This window comes from Prionailurus bengalensis, chromosome D4 (genome assembly GCF_016509475.1).
Source record: "Prionailurus bengalensis isolate Pbe53 chromosome D4, Fcat_Pben_1.1_paternal_pri, whole genome shotgun sequence".
Lineage (NCBI taxonomy): Eukaryota > Metazoa > Chordata > Mammalia > Carnivora > Felidae > Prionailurus > Prionailurus bengalensis.
In genome coordinates, this window is record NC_057359.1 from 92,067,667 (window position 1) to 92,088,211 (window position 20,545).

Below are 20,545 nucleotides of genomic sequence, written 5' to 3' on the forward strand. Positions count from 1 at the left end.
GCGTGCAGGCCTGAGCCCCGGGCCCTGCGCTGGCCCCTGCCTGCACACCGCCGTCTCGGCGCCCTGGGGGCGTGACAGCTGCCGGCTGCTGTCCTCGCCTCTCGGGCAGAGTCCTCTGGCCAGGCCGGGCCTAGGGAAGGGTCAGGGGCGGGCTGGCCTGGCCACTGCCTTCCACCCACCTAGTAGGTCCCTGCCCGCATGTTCTCAGGAGGAGAGTGAGCCCACAGGGCTGCTCAGGGGCACCGTCCACCAGAGGATTCCTGGGAAGTTCCGTGTCCTCTTCCTTCCCCGGGATGTGCCTGTGTCCTGGGACCAGCAGGCAGCCGGGGTCCCGGGGCATTGCTCCTGTCCCCCGAGGTGGAGTGGGTGCCGGGCAGGCCGAGGGCCCACTGTGGGGAGGGGCTGGGGAGCTGTTCTTTCAGAGGAGTGGTGCTGCGGCCTCCCCGTGCAGAGAAAAGTCTTGTTTTCGTCCGGGGCTCAGGAACGAGCTTTGTGCGTTTGGAAACACGCACAAGGGTGCCAGGGGGAGCGAGTGCGTCTGGCAGGAGGTAGGAGTGGTTGTTTCCTTCAGTGGTAGAGCTGGGAGGGAGGCCGGCCAGGTCGGCACTGGCCAGCAGGGCCCCGCGACATCACCCGCCGGCCTGCTCTGCCCTCCCATCCAGCCCGGCCACTCCGGGGACACCGGCACCAGAGAGGCTGCATAACCTGGAGAAGGTCACCCAGCAAAGCTACAGCGGAGCAGGGCCGGCCCCCAGATCTGTTGTCGCCCAGAGTATGTGACAGGATGCTGTCGCAATGCACAGCAGGTGCCACACTCCCAGCAGCCCCTGCGTGTCTTCAGCGACCCGACCAACAGAACTGGGTCCTCAGAAACTGGGTCACGACCTTCCCCAGCCAGGGTGAACCCCCGGTGGCCCAGACGATGCTGGTGGGTGCTTGTTCCCTTGGCCCCACACGGGCCCGAGGACGTCGGAGTCCCCTGACCTGTGGGGTCTGTGAAACCCCGGAACCTTCCAGGAAGGGCCAGCGCAAACTGGGTTCGCAGGCTGCCCCACCTGCCCGGCACCCTCCCAGCCCCGTCTCTGAACCGTGCGGAGGGCCCGGCATGGCCCTCCCCACCCTCAGCTCAGCTGCTGTTCCAGAAGGAGGGGTCAAGGGGTGGGGCTCAGTGGGGGTCGGGGGAGGGCCTCTGTGGTGGGAGGACCCTCGTCTCCAGGAGGGAGGCCCGCCCCAGGGGACGGGGAGCCAGTGAGCTCTGGGCCAGGAGCCAAGTCTGCTTTTAAAGCTGCTGAATGTTTCAAGGGGAAGCGAGACCAAACAGGCTGTCAACTGGGGCTTTCTCTGCAAAGCTCCGGGGGCCTGCGGGAGGAAGACAGCATCAGACCCGGGTGACGGTCCTGCCGTCTGTCTGCCTGCCGCTCGTTTGGAAAGACCAGCGATTTACCTCATCCCTGATGCCCATTTTCCAGAGGCCTGGCTTTTCCACTGACATGTTCTTTCCTGGAATTCAGCTTTTCTGGGGCAGGAGCGGGGCCTCCGCGGAACAGGGCTTCCCCAGCGATGCCCAGGGTGGCCTGGGATTCCTCCAGGGAGCACGGAGCCACCCTCGCTCGATGCGCGCGGGTGCTGGCCTCGGGATCTCGCCGGGCTTGGCGTCTGAGGCCCGGGTCCACGTGTTGGCTCTCGCTGGCCCAGCCGTGAGCTCTGCAGCCGTCCCGTCACCTGCCACAGGGGCGCAGGCGAGGGACCCAGGGCTGGGGAAACCGCAGTCTGGGGGCCTCTGGAGCCGCCAGACTCGTCATGGGGCAGCAAGGGGGGAGTCAGAGAGTGAAGAAATGCCACAGGGACGGCGGGGTGAGCCATTCGCGTAGCCTGGGACTGCCGGAACCGGCAGGTGGCCCCCGTGCCCTGTGACCCCGGCGACCGTTTGCAGGCCGCCTGGCCCTGCTGGATCCGAAGCCCCTCCCTGACCGGCGCTTTTGGTCATTACGCTTCTGCCAGCCTCCCCGTGGCGTCGTCGTCTCGACCCAGATGTCTCTGCAGAGCGGAACCGCGGACACGTCCTAGGGTGTGCTTTTCCTGTCCTTGGAAGGTGGCCGAGAGGGGCGCACTCGTGGGGCTGGCGGGGCCGAGTCCGCGTTGGGTTTCAGACGCCAGGTGGACAGACGCGCACGCGGTGGGAGGGGACCCGCCCGAGGCTCCCGGCTCTGCTGGCGGTTGCCGGTGTCTCCCATCCACGTCCCCACTGGTTGACGGTGTTGAGGGGCCAGTGCCCCTGCCCCCCACCCCTGTCCGCAGTGTCAGGCCCGGCGGGGACCGCGGCTCTGTCCCCCTGCTGCCAGAGCGAGGTCCGGGCCGCCCCAGACACGGCCCCCTGGCCTCTGCACGGAGCCCGAGCTGTGCAACCGTGCGGGACGCTCTGACTTAGCCCGTCATGACCCCCGGCGGGCTAGACCCCAGGGCTAGGTCGAGGGCCTGGGGGAGAGGGCAGCTCAAACCCGGGCTTTCTGACCGCAGATCGCATGTCCTGGACGGGCGCCCAGCAGGTGGAGCCTGCAAGGGCCCGGACCCTCCAGCACGTCCGCTCCCGTTCCCGCCTGCTCCTTCGGGCCCCTCTGGGCTCTTCCTGGGAGCGCCCCCCTGCCGTCCGGCTGTGTGAGGGGACAGCCCTGCGCCCCCGGAGGCGGTTCTCGGGCTGACCCCACAGGATGTGGGGGGACATGAACGAGCAAGGTCAGGGCCTCTTGACTGGGTCTTCAGCTCCCCCCACTTCCCAGGGACCTTCCCTAATTCCTGGAAGGGCAGTGATGTTGGTGTCCCCACGAGTCTCCACAGTTCGGTGGCTTAAAAATGCAGAAACTTATTCTCTCCCGGTTCTGGAGGCCAGAAGTCTGGCCTCAAGGTGTCGGCAGGGCTGTGGTCCCTCCAGAGGAGCTTGGTGGGGGTCCCCCTGCCTCTCCCAGCTCCTGGTGGCCCTGGGGTTCCTTGGCTTCTGGCCACGCCCTTACGGTCTCTGCTTCCATGCGTATACCCCTTCCCCTCTTCTCGTCTGTCTGCTCCTTCTAAGGACACTTACTGGATTCAGGGCCACCCTAATCCAGGATGGTCTCATCTCGAGAGCCTTAACCTTGTTACATCTGCCAAGTCCCTGTTTCCAAGTAAGACCCCGTTGGTTCTGGGGGTTAGGATTAACACTTGGAGCTGTCTTTTGGAGTCGCTATTTAGCCCGTTACCCAGACCAGTACGGAAGGGGGTTCGCCCATCAATTCCCGTAGGACACGTGTGGGTAATGACAAGCTAGTCCCTGGGCGTGGTTTCACACTGAGGCTTTCTTGGGCCGTTGAGTCGGGTCTGGCCAAGGCGGCAGGATGCTAAGGTTTTCCCAGCTGGAGCGGGTGGTCAGGGGCAGTCCTGTGCGTGGCTCCTGGCTTGTCTGGGCGCCTGACTGGCCAATGAGGACAATGTGCAGGGAGTTTGGGGTACATTTCTGTGTCCAGTTCAGGTCCAGGAGGGGCTGGGCAGCGGGCAGGTGCGGGCCTGGATTCTTGCCTGGTGGCCAGCAGCCTGCAGGCTGGGGGCCCAAGACCAGCTGGGCGGCGGGTGGGGTGGCTGCCTAGCGGAGGCTGGCAGGAGCAAGGGGGCGGTGGGTCTCAGGCTGATGGCCACGCCAAGGGGCTCTCATGTGGGATTGTGCGTCGAGGGGTCAGGGGTGTTCGGGGTGGGGACCGGGCTCTGGGATGTGCCCCTGAAGCTGGCCTGGGTCATGCCGGCTGCTCTCACGGTCCCTGTCGAGCCAAGCAGCTGGGGCAAGTGTCTCTACCCGGGGGTGGGGGGTGGGGGGCGAGCTAGGAGGGGTCAGAGAGACCCCGCGGGGTCGGACGGGGCTCGCTTCTGTCCCGCGTTGTGGGACCTGGCATTTGCTGTGGCCTGGCCGGAGAGGCCTTCAGTTTGTTCCGTGGAAACCGTGAGCGCAGGACCCCGTCCGGGCCCAGGGGGCTGATGCAGTGTTGGGAGCCCGGCCTGTGGGATGACCTTCTGGTGTGTGGGTCCCTGGGGAGGGCCGGCACCAGGGTTCCAGGGAGCGAATGTCATTTCGCGGTCGCCTGCGGTGCTGCCGCGGGTACGGGCTAGGGCACATCAGGGGAGGGGGGGGTGCATCGGTGGCTCTCCTGGAGGTGCGGGGCATCGCGGCCGATGCTTCTGGACGCAGGTAGTGGGGGGCAGTGGCCCAGGAGGGCCCCCTTGCCCAAGCTGGGGAGCCACCCGTGTGGGCAGCTGAAGGGCAAGGGGGTCCCGCTGTGTGCGGGGGGGTCTTTTTCTTGGCCGCCGCCAGCAGTCGGGGGGCGTGGGGAAGCTTCAGCCTCGCCCTGGCCCCCATGGACCCCGCACATGGACTCGGGTGGGCCTGGGACCCCAGGGCGGAAGATGGAGCTGTGAGGCTCGTGAGTGGCGAAGGTAATGCCTGACGAAGCCTCCAGCGCCGGGCATCAGTCCACCTCCAGGGTGCTGTCCGAGGGCCCCGGATGCGGGCGCACGTGTGGCCGTGACTTGTCGGACTCCCCCGACCTCCGCGGCGGGGGGTGAGCTGCTTGTATCCGGACCATGCCTTCGGAGAAAGAGCCTCCGGTGCTGGCGGGTCCACGCGTGCGCTTGTGGGGTGCCCCCTTCCTGAGCGCGTGTCCCAGCCTTGGGGGGACCCCTGGGCTCTGAGAGCCGTGAGGAGTGTTTGTTGGAGGGCGGTGCTGATTGGCCTCTGAGTCTGCGTCTCCAAGAACGTGGAAAGCCCGTCGCAGACGCATTTCCTGCCCGAGTCACCCCGGACTCGTCTGGAAGCTCTCGGCTCCGGGAGGGACAGGCGCTGGGGTCTCTGCATCGGAGGAGCCCAGGCACCAGGCCGAGCGAAAAGGCTTGTTCAGAAAACCCGAGGCCCCGAGATGGGGCAGGGGCTGTGCCTCCGAACGTGCTTCCTCTGTTCCGCTTGGAAAAGCAGATAATAGTGACGTCCCTCCCGGCGTTCCGGAAGGTGCCTCCTGCCCTAGCTGCTGGTGGTCTCATCCTGATAATTTCCTGACGATCCTTCGTAGCAGCCCAGGACACGCGTGGCGTTGGCTCTTCAGCGCTCGCGGGGTACCTAGAGTCCAGAGAAGTAAAGCCACCTTCCCCAGGTCGCACAGCCGGGAAGTGCGGGGCCAGACTTTGGGCCCAAGTCCGGACCCTTTTCCTGGATCCGAAGGGCATCCTGATTCTCAGATGACGTTGGGCCTCTGACGTCAGGCTTCTGTCCCTGTCCCTTAGGTCCCTTTAGGCAGCACCGCTGCCTGCTAACTTTCCTCTGGCGGGGACCCTCCAGCCGGCCTTCGTGGCCCCAAGGCCCTGAGTGCCCCACTCAGAGTGACCCTCCTCCTTCCTGCCCCGGCCGTCTCAGGCCCCGGATCTTCCCGACCTCTCCAGGCGGCATCTGTGCAGCGACGGCCAACCCCACAGTCCGTGCCCTTAAGCACGCCCTTGAGCAAGGTCTGGGAGTGACCAGCCGGCAGCCGGGGGTGAGGGTGCATCGGGTGCAGAGTTTTCTCAAGTGCGGGAGCGCCCGGCCCCTGAGCCCCCCTCCCGCCCCCCCGAACCTTCGCAGCAGGGATGTGCGTGCTCTGGGTGCAAGTGAGAACCTGACGGCTGTGGATGTGCCGAGGGACCCCGGTTAGGCCTGAGTGCCACACATGACCCCAGGTGACTCTCGGTTGACAGCGTGTGACTCAGAAAGGTCTTTGGGGCTGGGACCGTGCTCTGGAACCGAGGAAATGAAGTTCATTGGGGATGAGTGTTTCTGTATTTGGGTTCAAAACAACCCGCTGCACCAGCACGGGGTGGAGAGGAGTGGTGGCGAGGCATTTCCTACGGAGGGCGCGGAGGGGTACGTGTGTGTGCGTGTCCATTAGGGGCCACGGTGTGATGTGCCACCTTAGTACATTCGGGACAGAGGGCGGGGTGGTCGCGGGTGCGGGCCGTGCCCGGTGGAGGCTGAGGTAACGACCTGGGGTCTGAGCCTAGGGTTGGCGAGGCAGGGGAGGGAGAGAGCTGGTGCCCGAGGGTGGGGAGTCTCCTCCGGGGCGTGGGGATGAGCTGGTGGGCGAGCGAGGACCCGAATAGGCTCTGGACCTCGTCTGCCCGGGCCCAGCTCTGAGGCCGCTCCTTCCGGGGTGCGTTCCTTGAGCCCTCGGTGGTAGCTCATGACGACGTCACCTGGGCTGCCCCCCGAGGCAGCATTAAAGCCCGAGGGTGGAGGCTGCAGACGCCCACCCCCTCATCTTTGGGTCCGTAAGCCTCAGGACGGGGGTGCCGTTTGAACGAGTGAGAGCAGTGAGTGGTGGTGACGGCGGTGGCCCTCGTTCACCTGTCCCGGCCTCACTGGGTTCCAGGCCCGCCGAGTGTCCCACACAGGCCATCACGCTTCGTCCCGAGCACGCTCCTGCCCGGTGGGGCTCACAGACGAACACGCGGAGGCCCGGAGGGATGAAGCGATCGTGCTTCAGGCCCCGCGGCCGGGGAGGGAAGGACCCAGCGCCCCGGCCACCGCGGCCAGCGCCCTGCGCCTCCCTGCCGCGGTGCCCAGGGTCCACGCTCCTTCTGTGCAGGTTGTCACAGGGCGCCGTCCGCCGGGCTCGGAGGTCCCCCACGCCCCGTGGTTGGCCCAGTGGCGGCGGGCTCACTGCTCCCGAGGGTCCAGAGCAGGGAGGACGGGACAGCCTCCCTCGTGGGCCGCCCAGGTGGCGAATGGCTGTGCTGGGGGCCAGATGCCCAGAGCGAGGTGTCCTGGGCCACGTGGCTGGTGGGCGAGGGCGTGAGAGCCACGCCCTACAGAGAGTGGTGGCATACGGAGGTCATGGGCCGTCGTCCTGGCCCCTGCCTCTGGTTCTGCCGGCCTGTCAGTCTGGGGACGAGTTGTGCCCTCTCTGAGGTCACCAATCTGACCCTATGGTCACTTCGGCCAGTTTCGGCGTCTGACGAGGCTGAGGCCTGACCCCCCACCCCGGGCCACCGTGCCCTGGCCTGTCACGGAGACCTGTGTGTGTGCAGATGGGACCCTAGACACCCTGGAGCAGTACCTGCTGGTGGCAGAGGTGACCATTGGATCGGGACCGGAGGTGGCCACATAGCGGGGATGGTCACGGATGGGCCAGGGGCCAGGCGGCACCTGGGGGGCAGCACAGGGAAATGTTTCTTTAACACCTGCCCAGATAGTGTTAAACTCGCTCTCAGGCTCCACGGGTCCTCTGAAAATCATGGAAAAAATTATCTCGACCTCCTTCGGCTCGGGGCCTGCCTTTTCCATCGTGTGAGTCACGGGTCAGCAGTGTCGCACAGGGTTTTAAATGTGACTTGTTGGGGCCACAGGGGCTCGAACAGGGGCATACGGTGGTCTTTCACGTGTGGTGCCTCCCGGGGCACCGAGGAAGTGGCTTGTGAGGAGGGCCCCCCCAGGTTCCCCCGGCCCCTGTGCTCGGGTCGGGGCGGTCGGAGTTGGCCAGGGTCCCCGGGGGAGGAGCGCCGGGCCAGGGTAGACGCCTGCACGCATGCCTGGTGCTCGCTGTGTGCGTGTGCCTGGTCCCAGTACATGCTACCCCCCTCCTGTTCACAGAGGCCAGGGTGGCCCCTGCTCTCCTGGGGCCCCCCAGGCCCAGCACCGCTTCCCCTGAGGCGAGCAAACCGTGGCTCGGCGCCTCATGGGTCAGGATGGAAACCCCGGGGTGCTGGCCTCCCTCCCCCCGTGCCTGGAGAGCCGTGCTGGGACCCCCGTGGCCGTCCACGCGGCGGGTGGCCGCACCCCGTGGCCCGTGTGGGGCGGTGCCGGTCTGTGGCCAGAGCCCGTGGCCGGCAGCCGGGAGGTCGAAGCTTCCCTCCCGATTTGGCTCCAGGGACAGCCCGCTCGCCGAGCGTTTTGCCGGCCTTCTCAAATTATCTGTGTGTCTCCGCTTCCGAACATGAAGGGCTCTGGCTGAAATTCGACTACGCGACCCGCGGGGAGAGCCGAGCGCGTGGCGGGGCCCCCGCGGGGCCTGTTTGGGTTGGACGAGGAGGGCCGTGGCTCAGGCGGTTTTGTTGACAGGAGGGGAAAGAAGCCGGCGCGGGACCGGAGGGAAACATTTAGCCGATTTAGCTGCACGGATGTGCCAGGCGGGGACGTACCCCCGTTTGGGCAGACTCCGGCTTCCGGCTCCGCGGCCCCCAAGACCGCAAAGCTCTCCAACGAAAACTCTGCAGTTTCCTCAGCTCCTAAGCAGAAACACAGCCCGGATAAGACCTCATTATCGCAAGAGCAGAACTGGCTCCCTCAGCAAAACGCTCCTGGCTCGGCCGCGGCCAAGGGCAACGGGCACCCCGCTGCGTCCCAGTGGCTGCCGCCGGCCCGTCGTCGCCAGGAAGCGGGGCCTCTGATTGTCGCCTCAGGGTCGAGGATGCGCAGCGGAGCCCAGCGGCCGTAGCGACCGTCGGGCACCGCGGCCGGAGCTTCTCGGGGCTCGGCCCGGCTTTGCTGACCTGGCAGGGGAGGGGGGTGCAGAAGCGAGGCGTGTGAGGGCGGAAGACTGGTCCGCACCTGAGCGGGAGTGCACGGCAGGGTGGGCACTTGTGGGCCGGGGGCCCAGATGGGGACTCGGGGGCAGCGGGCGGTCCTGAGGCCGGGGCAGAGCCACGGTTGTCGTACGAGCCGGACGTTCCACGTGAACTCCGCGGAGGCCGGGCTGCTCTCGGGTGGCAGCTGCAGGACAGCGACTCCGGAGCCCCCGCTCTGCCCGTGCAAGAGGGACCCCGCCTCTCTGAGCCTCAGTGTGTGCGTCTGCGAAATGGGGGGGGGGGAGACAGGAGACACAGGGCGAGCGCACCCACGTGAGCACAGAGGAGCCACGGTGGGGAAGCTGTCATGGGGAGGGGGTCAGGGTCACCAGAGCCCAGGGACTGGGTGGCTGTTGGCTGAGGGAGGGGACCGGGGCTTGGGCCCCCTGGTAGGTCAGCTGCCTGGCTGGGGCTGGGCCACACGTGACCCCGTAGGAACCCAGTGAGGGTGGGGGGCATGTCACCCACTGTCAGGCCGTGAGTCCAGGGGCGTGTGCCTCGTGCTCCCAGAGGGGGGCTGGGGGCGGCTGGAGGGGCTGCCCCCTCGCTGGGCCCCGCGGACCGAGCCGTCGGGCGGAATCGGGGCCGGGGGTTTACCCACTGTGCAGGACTTTGTGGGTTCCCCGGGGGCAAAGTCAGGCAAGGCTCCGTGGAGGGAGAGGGCTTCTCCCGGTCCGAGGGAGAGCCGGGGCCATGCTGGGCAGGACGGAGGGGGCAGTCCACACTGGGGTGGGACTGGGGGGCTGGGGGGAGGGGCACGGTGTGAAAAGGCGTCACGCAGGGTCACTCTGGGGGACGGGAAGCCAGGGACTGCGGGGGGAGAACGCAGTGCAGCGTGGGAACGCTCCGTGGATTCCGGCCGCTGCTGTTGGGGAGGTGGCCGTGGCTCAACTGTGAGACCTTGGTGGAATGCCATGGGGCGAGGAGTAAGTACACACTGGGTCCTTCTTGGCTCTGGAAAATTCTCGGGTCGCACTGCCTCAGTTTCCCCATCTGTGAGTGGGGGTTGTGGGAAGGCTCAGGAGAGACACGGCCAGGGGGCCCCCAGCAGCGGCCAGGCCCTCCCAGACCTGGCACTGTGGTCCCCAGAGTGGAAGGACTCCTGGCCTTGGACCCCGCAGCCTTCCCCCCGCTGAGGTCCAGGGGACCCACCCCGCTGACCTCGCGCTCGTCTGTAGAATGCGACGGTTTTACTACATTGGGAGTTTGGACCTTTTTGAAACAACCCCGTAAACCCTTTCTTAACAAACATCCGGGGGGGCAGCCTGGCGTGTCCGGCTTCTCCACGGAACCCCTTTGGAGAAGCCCCAGCTGGGCTGAGCTCCCAGGTCCCCGTCCTGAGGGGGCGGTGAGGGGCGGGGAGGCCGCGGGTGCAGGACGCACAGGGCTCCCAGGAGCACCCGGCAAAGAGCAGGCACCGCGGCACACCTAGTCAGTGCCTTAGAGACAGGCCACGGCCGTCGGTTTTAGTTGAGCAACAGTATCGGTTATTGACGGGGAACACGGAGTCATTGGAATGTGAGTCTCTAGGCCTCAGAGGGAGCCCTGCAGCCTGGCAGGTGTCCTTTCCCCGCTCGACCCTCCTGGGGAGCCAGCAGGAGAGCGCCCCCGGGTGGCGGGGCCGGGCCGGGACGTGAGCCCCGACCGTCAGCACTTTGGGAGGCTCCCTCTCCAGGCCCGGCGTCTACACCCCTGCCCCTGCCGCCCCAGAGCTCCCGACATGTTCAAGGCGCCCGTTGGCCACAGGCAGTAATGTCCCCTCACTTTCTCCCAAGGGTCCCTAAGGACAGAAGCTCTCTGTTCCTGTCACCCCGCCCAGAAGGTCACGCAGAGGTCATCTTCTGCACTTCACGTACACACGTGTGTCCATGCACACACATGCACACGCACATGCACCCACACACCCCCTCACACAACTCCAGATCTTACAAGTGAGCCATGAATCTTTGAGTTTGGGGGTTGCTAGGCTGCCTCCGGGGAAGGGGGCGGCAGACTTCCAAGGTCAGGGCCAGGCTGGTTGAGGGTTCCTGGTCAGGGTTCCCCCACCTGAGAGGGCAGCTGGATGGGAAAGATCCCGGGGTGCCCTCCATGCTTCCGGAGGGTCAGGGAACCCACCGGCAGCTCTGACCTGTGGCCGGCCTCACGGAGCTGGCGGTCAGCTTCCGAAAGGCCCAGCCTGGCCCCCGAGGGGCTGAGGCTGTGGGCAGCAGGGGCCTCTGATCCAGGCCCCCCGGCATCTCCCACCAGCAGCTGCCGAGAAAGGCTTTGCCAGGAAGAGGGGGGCACACGGAGTGAATCTCAGGGTTTCCCATCACAACAGGTGTCGTGAAAACGCTCTCACAACCGACACAAAGTCGTGATCGTTCGCGTTACATCTGAAAGACACTACAGACCGGAGTAGGGCCAGTCAAGGGGCAGGCCGGCGCCCAGTCGTTGGGTGGTGGCTGCTGGGAGCTCCGGGTGGAGAAAGAGTCTGAGGTTGTGTCTGGTCTCAGCAGGAGTAAGTTCACTGGGGGCCGGGATCTCCGCAAAGGGCACACGGGTATTGGCGCCCTCCCCACCTGAGAAACAAACCGTCACGTGTGCAGGGAAGAGGTCGTAGCGGGTTGGAAGGAGCTCTGGATGAGGACCCGGGCCCAGATCTGACCCAGCTCCCGTGAGGCTCAGAGTGTGAGCCTTGACACCCGTGCCTCAGTGTCCCCTTCTCACAGTGGGGCAGGGGATGGGTGGATTCCTGCCCTTTGAGACGTGCACCCACAGCACAGAGGGGCACCTTTTTTGGTGTGGAAACCCACTCGGGGGGTTGTGGGCAAACTGGTTTTAACCAAGTGTAGGTGTCTGCAGAGGAGGGCGGGCCCTGGGAACGAAGGGGCCTTCGTGCTCGCAGGGACCCTACGGCGGGGCCCTCTGCTGCAATGTGGGGAGTGGGCGAGGCAGGCAGGGAACCGGGGCTGGCTGAGGGCCAGGTCGGCACCAACCGTGTGCTCGGATTCCCGAGCCCCGGGTGAGTCCCTAGGAAGCACCTGGTCCCTGCGTCTGTGCGTGGGTATTCGTGCCCTAGCCTTTAGCCTTGCTCCCTGCCTGGTGTCGGGGGGCTGCATGGACCCCCTTGCGGGGCCTGTGAAGCCTGGTTCTGGGCTGGGCGCCCTGGGGTGCAGGGACACGGATGTGCCGGATGTGGCCATGGCCCGAGGACTTGGGCTTCCTTGGGGGGCAGGCCCTTTACCAGACAGCTGTCGTCCCCGTGTGCCACTGCGCACGCAAGGGGTGCACCGATGCCAGCTGCCCCAGCCACCCCCAGAGCCCCCCGAGCCCCCTCTTCCTTACAAAGATTGCATTTGCAGAACATACATTCAGATGTCAAGCTGCCAGTTGAAGGAAGAAAATGTTTTATTTGAATTGGATGAAAGTCGAACTCAAAGTCCTGTTGCTTAATAAAAGTGTGTGGTTTTGATTCACTGTTCCTGTCACGTGGTTCTCGTCTGTTGGAGAGTTTACAGTGTGGGCCAGGAGCCTCTGACATCCAAAAGGAGAGGGAGAGGCAGAGAGGGACGAAGAGGAGGGAGAGGGAGGGAGAAGGAGCAGGCGGGCAGCTCTGTGAAAGGGGGGACAACTGAACTTGGGGAGGGGAGCCCTCTGCACGGAGACAGGTCAGCTTGGGGGAGTTCTGAGCTCCTTGCTGGTCCTTAGATTTTTCAAACTGAAGCTGGGGGGGGGGGTGGTCACATAGTTGGACCCGTGTCTCAGGCATCAGGTAGGATGGGCCTCTTCCGGACTCTAGGACTGTCACCCAGTTCTGCCACTGAGTCATTCCCCCTGTGCCCCGTATCTGGGCCAGTTTTCCCACAGAGCCTTCTGGGAGCCAGGGAGGACGGTTAGTGACTTTGAGCGGCACACCCTGCCAGCCTCCCATTGTCCAGCATAGTCCAGGATCCAGCACAGAGGAGGGGTTCACACACCTTTATCAAATGAAGGTCAAGGAGGGCGTGGCTTCCTTGCTTGGGCCCACGGTTTTGACATGTGCCAAATGAGCACCACCTCTTTGGGTCAAGCTCATGGGTACATGTTCTATTGCTTCACTCATGGCTCTGTCTTCAGGAGCAGAACATGCCTTTAGTTGGACCATGGGAGAGTGGGGGGGGGGGGCGGGTACAGGAACAGGACTAGTCTCAGGTCTTTAGAAAGGGACAGTGGGACATAAGAGGCATCAATGACGACCAGATGACTACGCGGTCTGGGTGTACACGTGATCTTACCCATGGGCATAAGGCAAGTGCAAAGTGTTAGGTAGAGTGTGGACACTGCCAGGCAGTGGTTCTGGGCCACGGCTTCATCCCTGTGTGTGATGCAGGGAGGGGCTGGCACTTAGTAGGTTCTCAATAATTGCTATTGAATGGATGATGGATGGATGGATGATAGATGATGGATGGAGGGTAGGTGTATAGATGGATGGGTGGATGGATGGATGATGGATGGAGGGCAGATGGATGGTGGATGGGTATACAGTTGATGAATGATTGATGGATTGGGATAGTGTATAGATAGATGTGCATGTGGCAGGATGGGCTCTGGGCCAAGGAACTCAACACCTGGCACAGCCCCTAATTATTCTTTCTTGGGCACCATCTCTAATGACATAGTTCCAACGTTTGGCATGCTTGTCCATACTCCTTTTCCTCCTTTTGAGCCCAGGCAGGTCGTATAAGTGATTGATATTGCGCAGGCTACATTGAGCTGGCCCCACCTCACCTGCTGTGTGACTGTGGATGCCAGACAGGTGACCTCAGGGCTTTGGGTTTCTCAGCTTCAGATGGGAATTAATAGAACATCATTCATAGGGTTCTTGTGGGCACAAAAGGAGTGAGAGCATGCAGTTTCTTTGTCTTGTATCTGACCTATAGTAAACATTACCTGTACGTTAGCCATTAATAAAATCATCATGACATCAGTTTATATCCATCTGGTTGGGACCCAAGGATCTTCTGCCAGGAGGACATCAAATGTTTGATAACATTCATGAGACCTATGGTTCTTGTTCCCTTTTGTTTGTCTGCTGTTGATACATCTTGATGAGATCAGCATAAAATAGAACTGCATGCTTTTCCTAGCTCGCATGGTGGGACTCTTGGCTGCCATGGCAATGAGCCAGAATGCCAAATGGTGGTTGGCAGCGTGGGCTTATCCAGGTGGTAGCATGGGTCTGTTCTTCATTCCCTTCCATAGCTGAATAATATCCCAGTGTATGGACAGGCCACAATTTGTTTATCCATTCACGTGCTGATGGACCTTTGGGTGGTTCCCACCTCTTGGATATTGTGAATAATGCTGCTGTGAGCATGGGTGTCTGTGGACCTATTTGAATACCTATTGCGATACTTTATGGGTGAATTGTTTACATGCCTTGCCTTAGTTCCTAGGATTGGAATCTCTGGGTCATAGGTTATTTTCCTCTTTAAAAATACTCCCCCACCATAAGGGTAACAGGGAAGGAGGCAGCATATCCTCAAGCCCTCACTATTTAGAGTGGAAGTTACAGCTTGCATTTATCACCCACAGTTCACAAAAGCTCTGAGAACATGGCTGGTACCTGGCAGGTGCCCAATGGGTGTCTGATAAATGGAAGTGGGTGGGTGGCTGGATGCATGGGTTAGATGGGTGAATGGGTGGGTGGGTACAAGGGTACCAGGATGAGTGGGTAGATGGATGGATGGGTGGGTGGGTGGATGGATGGAATGAGTGGGTGGATGGGTAGATGGATGGATGGGTGGGTGGAAGGGTAGATGGATGGATGGGTGCGTGGATGGATGGGTGGATGGGTGGGTGAGTGGGTGGATGGGTGGATGGATACATGGATGGACGGATAGATGGGTGGGTGGGTGGGTGGATGGATGAGTGGGTGGATGGGTAGATGTGTAGATGGGTGGATGGACAGATGGGTGGATGGTTGGATGAGTGGGTAGATGGGTAGATGGATAGATGGGTGGGTGAATGGGTAGATGGGTAGATGGATGGATGGGTGGGTGGGTGGATGGATGGAATGAGTGGGTGGATGGGTAGATGGATGGATGGGTGGGTGGATGGATGGGTGGATGGGTGGATGAGTGGGTGGATGGGTGGATGGATAGATGGATGGATGGCTAGATGGGTGGGTGGGTGGATGGATGAGTGGGTGGATGGGTATATGTGTAGATGGGTGGATGGACAGATGGGTGGATGGTTGGATGAGTGGGTAGATGTGTAGAGGGAAGATGGGTGGATGGATAGATGGGTGGGTGGATGGGTAGATGGGTAGATGGATGGATGGGTGGGTGGGTGGGTGGATGGATGGATGGATGGATGGATAGATGGGTGGGTGGGTGGATGGAAGGGTGGCTGTCTGTCTGTCTGGCTGGATAGATGGGTGGATGGATGGATGGATAGGTGGGTGGGTGGATGGATGGATGGATGGATGGATGGATGAGTGGGTAGATGGGTAGAGGGAAGATGGGTGGATGGATGGATGGATGGATGGATGGATAGATGGGTGGGTGGGTGGATGGAAGGGTGGCTGTCTGTCTGGCTGGATAGATGGGTGGATGGATGGATGGATAGGTGGGTGGGTGGATGGATGGATGGATGGATGGATGGATGGATGGATGAGTGGGTAGATGGGTAGAGGGAAGATGGGTGGATGGATGGGTGGATGGATGGATAGATGGATGGATGGATGGGTAGATGGATGGGTGGGTGGATGGATGGATGGATGGGTGGGTGGATGGGTGGGTGGATGGATGGATGGATGGGTGGGTGGATGGGTGGGTGGGTGGATGGATGGATGGATGGATGGATGGATGGATGGAAGAATGAGTGGGTGGATGGGTAGATGGGTGGATGGATGGATAGATGGGTGGATGGATGGGTGGGTGGATGGATTAGATCCATGGTTGGATGGGCTGGCCATCCTAGCTTGGGTGGTGATTCGAGGCGGCACCTCCCTGAAAGGAAGGCTGGTCCTGAGGACAAGCTCCTCCCAAGATTTGTCTGGGCTGCTCACCACCTCAGGGCATCAGGCTGGCCTTCCGTATCCCCATGTGAGTCCCCGGTGCTCCACTTATTCAAGGGCTTTTGTCCTTTTCCAGGGTGACATCCAGCAGCTGCTCTTTGTCTCGGACCATCGGGCGGCTTACGATCACTGTGAGCATTACAGCCCAGACTGTGACACCGCGGTCCCCGACACACCCCAGTCACAGGATCCCAACCCGGATGAATATGTGAGTTGGCCCCGTTGGTTCATGGCAGGGCTGTAGGCAGGCCCCTTGGTGGGGGGCAGGGCAGGCAGGCTGGCAGGAGTGGAGGGACACAAAAGCCGGGGGACCAGTGTTCAAAATAAACCCACTGGGCGAGAGTCAGAGGCTCGTGGTCTGTGGAATCCTGCTCACCCACCCGCCCCGCGTCGGCAGCACCTTGCTTAAGCCCACTTGGCGTTCTCCCCACCTTTTCCGAGTGGAGATCCTCCCACCTCCTGGTCACAGGTGACTCATGTCTTCTGTCGTGTTCAACCTGCTCTCATGAGTCCTCTGGCCTCCTTCTGTGGCGACCAGTCAGAAGAGGAAGGATGTCCCTCGTGAGGCCGAGGTCCCATGGCCCAGGCAGGTCTTTGAGGCCTTCTGGCCGGACTCCTGCCCCTGTTTTGAGGGTGACACCTTTCCTGTCGCTATGGTTTGGGCCTCAGCAGAGGGCAGGGGATCCTGAGTGACAGCAGTGTTGTCACAAGATGCCACAGTCTGGCCGGCTGTCCAGGCCCTTGGTCCTAAAGCATCAGCACGTCTGTACCTTTTAGGACTCAACTTTCTTTGAAGGGGACCTGGGGCCCCCATGTCCTCCCTTGTGCTTCTCGCGGGGCTGACTCTGCTGTCCAAGGAGCTGGAGGGGGCGGAAGCTGGTTCGGGGCCGCAGGCGGGTTCGCACCCAGAGTGGGGCACGACTCTCCGGTGCCCGCTGTTCCTGGCTGAACCTGGGTGGCGAGGAGAGCAGCGTGGCTCCTCGTGGGGCGCCGCCTTCCTCACACGGCCCCAATTTGCTCTCAGTACCCAGAAGGAGAAGGGGAAGGTGACGCGTACTACTACGAGTACCCCTACTACGAGGACACAGAGGACCCGGGCAAGGAGCCTGCCCCCACCAACAAGCCCGTGGAAGCTGCTAGAGAGACCACAGAGATTGCCGAGGTCTGGGCGCTGCAGGCCTCGGGGCCCTGGGGGGCAGGAGGGCACCGTGGCCGCCGGGAGGTGGCGGGTGGACGCTCGGCAGGGGACCGGTGACCGGGTGACTGAGTGACCTTCTGTGCATTGTGCTGCCGGGGAGGTTGGGCGGAGGGCTTTCCACCACGGCGTGTGGACAGCAGACAGAGGTGTGAAGGGGCACGTTGCTTTCAGTCTGGCGCCTTCCTTTTAAACCCGGAGATACAGGGGCACCTGGGTGGCCAGTGGGGTGGGCATCCGACTCTTGGTTTCGGTTCAGGTTACGATCTCGGGGCTTCGTGGGTTCAAGCCCCGCATTGGGCTCCGTGCTGACAGCGTGGAGCCTGCTTGGGATTCTCTCCCTCTCTCTCTGCCCCTCCCCTGCTGTCTCTCTCTCTCTCTCTCTCTCAAAATAAGTAAACTTAAAAAAAAACCCGTTTAAACCTGGAGATACAGTTCACCCTTCTCAAGTGCAGGATCAGGGGTTTTAGGCCACGGACGGCGCTCCCCTGGGCCCCCGCCTCCCTGACTCCCGCTCCGCTCCCCGCTCTCAGGAGCAGACCGCAGCCCCCACGGCAGCCCCCTCAGTGCCCGACACCAGCGAGGGGGCCGGGAAGGAGGACGACCCCGGCCTCGGGGTCTACGACTACATGCCCAGCGAGGACTACTACACGCCCGCCCCTTATGAGGACCTGAACTACGAGGACTTCGAGAATCCCGACCTGCCCCCCGATCGCGGCGCAGGGGCCGAGGTTCCCACCAGCACGACCAGCGCGGCCAACGCCTCCAATGTAATTGCTTCCCCTGCGAGCAGGGGGGAGGGAGGGGGGGGCTGGATGAGGGCCCGGGGCTCCCTCTTTCCTCCGCTTCTGACCTCGGGGGTCCCGGACTGGCTCCCTGCTCCCCGGCCCCCGGCCCCCGGGTTGGGGGCCCCTGACTTGCCGAGCCTGTGACACCGTGGTCTATTTTTTATCTGCAGATGGGCAAATGAGCCCCGTCTGCCTGGTGTCTTGGGGTTCCCGTGGGGACGGATGGGGATGCGCGTGTTTGCAGCGTCCCTGTCTGGGGCCTGAGGGGGCCGGGCAGGGCAGGGGCACAAGCTGGGGGTCTGGACCAGGAGGAGGCACGAGGGCAGGTTGTGCCGGCTGCCACCGAGGGCTTTCCCGCCAGGCAGACCGGGCTTGAGGCCCGTCCGCTGACCCTGGGCGGTTTCGCTGCCTCTTGATCCCTGTCCTCATTCAGGAGGTGGCACGACGGGTCCAGGCGCTGTAGGCGAGTTGTAGGGTCGGGGGCCGGTGCGGGGGGGATGTTCGTGCAGTGCGCAGTAAGGGCATCGCATGGAGCCTGAGTCTTGACGGCCTTGAGCAGATGCCTGGGTTCTGAGGGGTCCAACCCCCACCCCCATCCGTGGGTTGGGATGGGAGGCATGTTACCCCCAGACCGCGAGGCCCTGGGGCGGAGCCCCCAACACCACCCGCCTCCCCTCCCCACGGCGTGCCGATCCCGGTGCGGCCTTAGCTTCCCATGGGGTGCTGTGGGGCTTGGGGTGACGTCTCCCTGTGGCGGGAGGGGAGGATGTGTGACTTGCCTGCCCCAGCACGTTCGACCGGGCTCCTGGGAGGCCCCCGTCCCTGCCGTCCTCCGGTGACCCCCGCTTCCCCTCCCTCCCAGCCTGCTCCGCCTCCGGAAGATGACTTGGAAGGCGAGTTTACGGAAGAAACCATCAGGAACCTGGACGAGACCTACTACGACCCCTACTACGACCCCACGGTGTCCCCGTCGGAGATAGGGCCAGGCATGCCCGCCAACCAGGACACCATCTACGAAGGGGTGAGGGCTGCGGGGCTGGGGCCGGCCGGCCGTGAGCCATTGGGATCCGGTGAGGTCGGGCCTTCCTTTCCCTTCTCTGCCTCATTCTCTGCCCCCCTGTGTTCTGTGAACCCAGATCGAAGGACCCCGAGGAGAGAAGGGCCAGAAGGGAGAGCCTGCCATCATTGAACCAGTAAGGACGCTTTCTCGTCCCCTCTCTGAAGTCGGTGGGGGTGGTGGGTCGTGTGGATCATGCAGGACGCGGCCCGACCCACGGGGCCCCTCATGGACGCCTCACGTGCTTGGGGCGGAGGCTGGAGGAAAGGGCCTCAGGCGGGGGGATGTTCTAGACCTTGACGGAGGAGCCTGGGATTCCAGCTGGCGAGACCTCCGCGCTGTGCACGTGCGGTCTGAGCGCCTCACTCCATGCTGGCCGCCAGCACCTTGAGGAGAGGGACTCGGAACCCGTGGGGGGGAGGGAAGCCGCTGGAGGGGTCAGGGGATTGGCGGGGCCCCTCGGGCCGGGCCGGGCAGTGCAGGGGTTCAGCCACGGACTCTGCCGCTCCAAGGCCGGCACTGCCACCGCCTGGGGTCAGCTTGCGGGAACTGGTGAAGCCGCGTGCAGGGACTTTGATGAACTTTGCTTTAGCAGGCTGGGGTCACGGCAAGTACAGGGCTGTGATGGAATGAGGGGCTGGGGGGGGGGTCCCGGGGGCGCAGCGGCCGCTCCCTGCTGCCGGGTCCTCTGCCAGGGGCACCAGGGGCCCCCCGGTGGTCTGAGAGCTGCCGAGCTCAGGCCCTGACCCCTGGGCGGACGGGCCGCCACGTGGTCAGCCTGCTGGGGTGGGCCCTGCGGCCGCGTGTGGTGGCCACGGTGGTGTGGGCCGGGCAGCGGCCGTGGACACGACAACGGGGAGGGGCTGGCCGAGGTCCACCCTGCCACGTCGTCCGTGTGTCGGAGGGGAAGGCCGATGTCCTGCACCGAGGCTGGTCACAAGGGGGAGCTGGGCTAAGGCTTCTGCCGCCAGAACGTGGCTCCCGGTGGCTGGGCCTGGGCCGGGACATCAGGGCTCCCAGGGCCTCACGACCTCGGATTCCTGGGACGGGGAGTTTTGTGGCCTCTCTCCTCCGGTGCTTTTAGGACCTCAACCGCTGGTCTCCCCCAGAGGGACCCGAAGCCCCGTGGCTAGGGCAGGCGGGATGTGGCCCGTCTCTGGGGTGGAGCCCCCAGCGGGCGATTTGGGCAGAGCCCTCCGGCTTGGCGCCCTGCCCGGCCTGCGGAAGCAGCTGGATGATGGCAAAGGCTGTCCCCCGGGGCTGTGTGTTTTCCCTCCAGGCCGGCCCCGGGGATGGGGCCTGTCCGTCCCACTGGGCCGTGGCCGCTGGACACACATGCTTTTCTCAGGCTGAGAACACCCTCTCCCGCTACCCCCTGCGGGTCCAAGGAGGGCTTATCTGGGGGTGGGGGGTGGCGGTGCAGGGGAAGGTGTGGAGGTGCTGAGCGGGTGCCAGTGCCAGGCGGCCTCCTGCTCAGCAACACGAAAGATCCCGACACCAGGCCCAGGGGAAAGGTGGGCTGGGGCGGAGCGCGGTGCCGTGGGTGGCCTGGGTGGGGGCTCCCCAAGAGGACAGTGGGTTTGCCGCGGTCACTACGGGCCGCCCCGGCCAGAGGTGAGCCAGCAGTGTCGCTGAGCTGATCTCACTGACTGCACGTGTGCCCAGACAGTCTGGTCCCCGAGTGCATCCGCTCTTGACTTGGGGTGCCTTTTGTGGGGTCTGCATGGCCTTAGAGGCAGGCAGGGTGTCCTGCCTGGGAAGAACGTGGGGCCCCAGGGCAGGTAGGTGCCTGGCCTCCAGGGAGGCCTGGGGAGAGGCCAGGCTGGTACCTTCTGGGTGAGCTTCCTGTCTGCTCG

General features: G+C 63.7%; 1 protein-coding gene across 2 annotated transcripts in view; it reads left to right on the forward strand.

Moving 5' to 3' along the window:
- Positions 1-20,545, forward strand: part of COL5A1 (collagen type V alpha 1 chain) — a 149,402-nt gene that overhangs the window by 44,242 nt on the left and 84,615 nt on the right. For both annotated transcript variants that reach the window (XM_043565112.1, XM_043565113.1), the window contains exons 5-9: positions 15,726-15,857; positions 16,674-16,811; positions 17,378-17,614; positions 18,495-18,653; positions 18,769-18,825. In XM_043565112.1, the coding sequence (XP_043421047.1) occupies positions 15,726-15,857; positions 16,674-16,811; positions 17,378-17,614; positions 18,495-18,653; positions 18,769-18,825 (723 nt within the window). The remainder of the gene's footprint in view (positions 1-15,725; positions 15,858-16,673; positions 16,812-17,377; positions 17,615-18,494; positions 18,654-18,768; positions 18,826-20,545) is intronic.